The sequence below is a fragment of the Centruroides sculpturatus genome, unplaced genomic scaffold (genome assembly GCF_000671375.1).
Source record: "Centruroides sculpturatus isolate CEXI.00-Female unplaced genomic scaffold, Cexi_2.0 scaffold1849, whole genome shotgun sequence".
NCBI lineage: Eukaryota > Metazoa > Arthropoda > Arachnida > Scorpiones > Buthidae > Centruroides > Centruroides sculpturatus.
Genome location: NW_019386235.1, coordinates 18,949 through 21,196, shown reverse-complemented (window position 1 = coordinate 21,196; position 2,248 = coordinate 18,949). Strand labels below are relative to the sequence as shown.

The following is a 2,248-nucleotide window of genomic DNA, read 5'->3' as shown; positions in this document are numbered from 1 at the left end:
GATTGTGACCATTGAAATCACCGAGTAACAGGAACAGAGTTGGCAGCTGTTCAACTAATGCGTCCAAATCATCCTCATTGGCTCTGACATCTGGTGGCAAGTATATAGAACAAACTGTGACAGTTACGCCAATTGAAATTTTGACTGCCACAGCTTGCAAATCAGTGGTTATTTGTATCAGTAAGGATGGGATGTAATTTGAAATCAGAATAGCCACACCCCCACTGGCACAATTGTGGCTATCTTCATCTTTGCGATAAAGGTTGAATCTTTCTAAAGAAATATTTTCTCCAGCTTTTAGATGGGTTTCCTGGAGTGCCACACAGAAAGATGAGGTAGATGATGTCAAGTGTTTAATGTCAGAGAAGTTGTTGCAGAAACCAAGACAGTTCCATTGGATTATTTTATAATCAATTATGTGTTTGAGGCAGCATTTTTTGCGAGGGTATCCCTCTTTAGTTTAACAGGCGGTTTCTCTTTTGAAGGTGACTTTGGTTTTGAAACCTCCATATAAGGCTCTTCATCAGATATGTCAGAAAACTCATTCATAGATTGAGCTTCTGATTTTTTTGAGACTTTAGAGAGGGCTGCTTTCACTCTTTGTTTGTTAAGTGGGTTCTTACTGGGTTTTTTAGAACCCACATTTCTGGTTGTTACTCCCATTTTAGTTACAGAGGTTTTGGTCTTTGTGTTCTCCTTTTCTTCTGATTGTGCAGATGGAATCAATAAGCATTTTGCATGGCGAGTAAGAGATTCACTTGGGGATACAGAAATATCTGTTTGAACCCCACATGTCTTGGTAGATTTCAACACAGCAGCAAAGGTTTTTTGTTTTGTTGGTAAACTTTGGGTGACCATACGACGGGCCTCTGTGTATGATATATTATTTATGGTTTTTAATCGTTGAACCTCTTTTTCTCTCTGCCATGCAGGGCATTTCCGAGAGTAGGAAGGATGGGTGTCTCTACAGTTCACACAGCATGGGGTACTTTTACATTCAGTACTAACGTGGTCTTCACTCCCACACTGTGCGCATACGCTTTTGCCTCGGCAGGATGTCTGTGAATGTCCAAACCGCTGGCATTTGAAGCAGCGCAGCGGATTTGGAACGTAGGGGCGGACTGGACAGCGCAGATATCCTGCAGTAATGAAAGATGGCAATGTCGATTTGTTAAACGTTAAAATTAAGTGTTTGGTAGCAATTAACTTGCCATCTCGACGAATGGAGATGCGTCGAACGGCAGTTACACCTTGATCAGCAAGGCCGATCTGAATATCTGATTCATCCTCAGACATCAGATCGATCTCTGATATCACACCACGTGATGAGTTTAGACTTCCATGTGGGGTGACAGTTACCTCTATATCTCCAAGTGTCTTAATTGCCAAAAGTTTTGCAGATTGTTGAGGTGAGGTTGTTTCTAGAAGCAGATCTCCTGACCTCAATTTTTGTATTTTTTTCAAATTTCCAACTGTAGATTCAAACAGTTTCTGGATCAGAAAAGGAGAACATTTTGATAGAGGTGTTTGTCCAGTAGCATGGACTATGAAGTAGGTTGGCTGACTGGAAATGATTTGTTTCTTTGTAGCATTGTCTGTAGTTTTGGTTTTTTGATGATCCATGATTATGTAATATTAATTCAGCTCCCAGTGACCCCACCCTCCATGGGGCCCAACAAGGGGATGCCGTCACATGAGAGATTCCCATAGACCGTCACACCAGGGTTTCCCAGGAGCTATACCCTCACAATGCAGTCAAGAAGAGCACATCTAGACTGATGTGTCCGCCCGGTCTGCATCGATCAGTTGACTCCAAGTCGAGGTCAAGAACGACTCAACGACCAGCCGATTGACTCAAACGGAGCCTGATTTGAGCCTCCCGTTTATCCAAAGCAGGGGCCAAAGCAGTGTGTTGGGGACGTTATGTTGCCCCTCAACTACCAGGATTCCCCTTTCCGGCATACAGGATACCACGCACGGCAAACACGTGGGTGGGCGTTCAGATCCCAGGGATGGTAAAGAAGAGTTTCTAGACCATCTTTGGGAGGTCCCCTCACCACGGACAGGAACCCACATCGAGGGGTTTACATTAGGTCTATGCTTTTTATGTCAGAGTATCTGCATTTACAAATTAACAGAATTTTCAGTTTTTATACACATTATTATGCTATAATATAGGAAACTATGTTTAATACATAATACCTACTACAGAAAGGGTAATAAAGGAACGTCAGCCATTGTAAATAAT

General features: G+C 42.4%; 1 protein-coding gene across 1 annotated transcript; it reads right to left on the bottom strand.

The window, feature by feature from the left end:
• Nucleotides 1-6: 6 nt before the first annotated feature.
• Nucleotides 7-1,946, bottom strand: LOC111614200. The gene has a single exon (XM_023355583.1). It carries the CDS (start codon nt 1,621-1,623, stop codon nt 415-417), a length of 1,209 nt encoding a protein of 402 aa, XP_023211351.1. The 5' UTR covers nt 1,624-1,946; the 3' UTR covers nt 7-414.
• Nucleotides 1,947-2,248: the final 302 nt, after the last annotated feature.

Coding starts and splice junctions, on each gene's coding strand:
- LOC111614200 (XM_023355583.1), bottom strand. CDS start 1,623: ATGGATCATCAAAAAACCAAAACTACAGACAATGCTACAAAGAAACAA.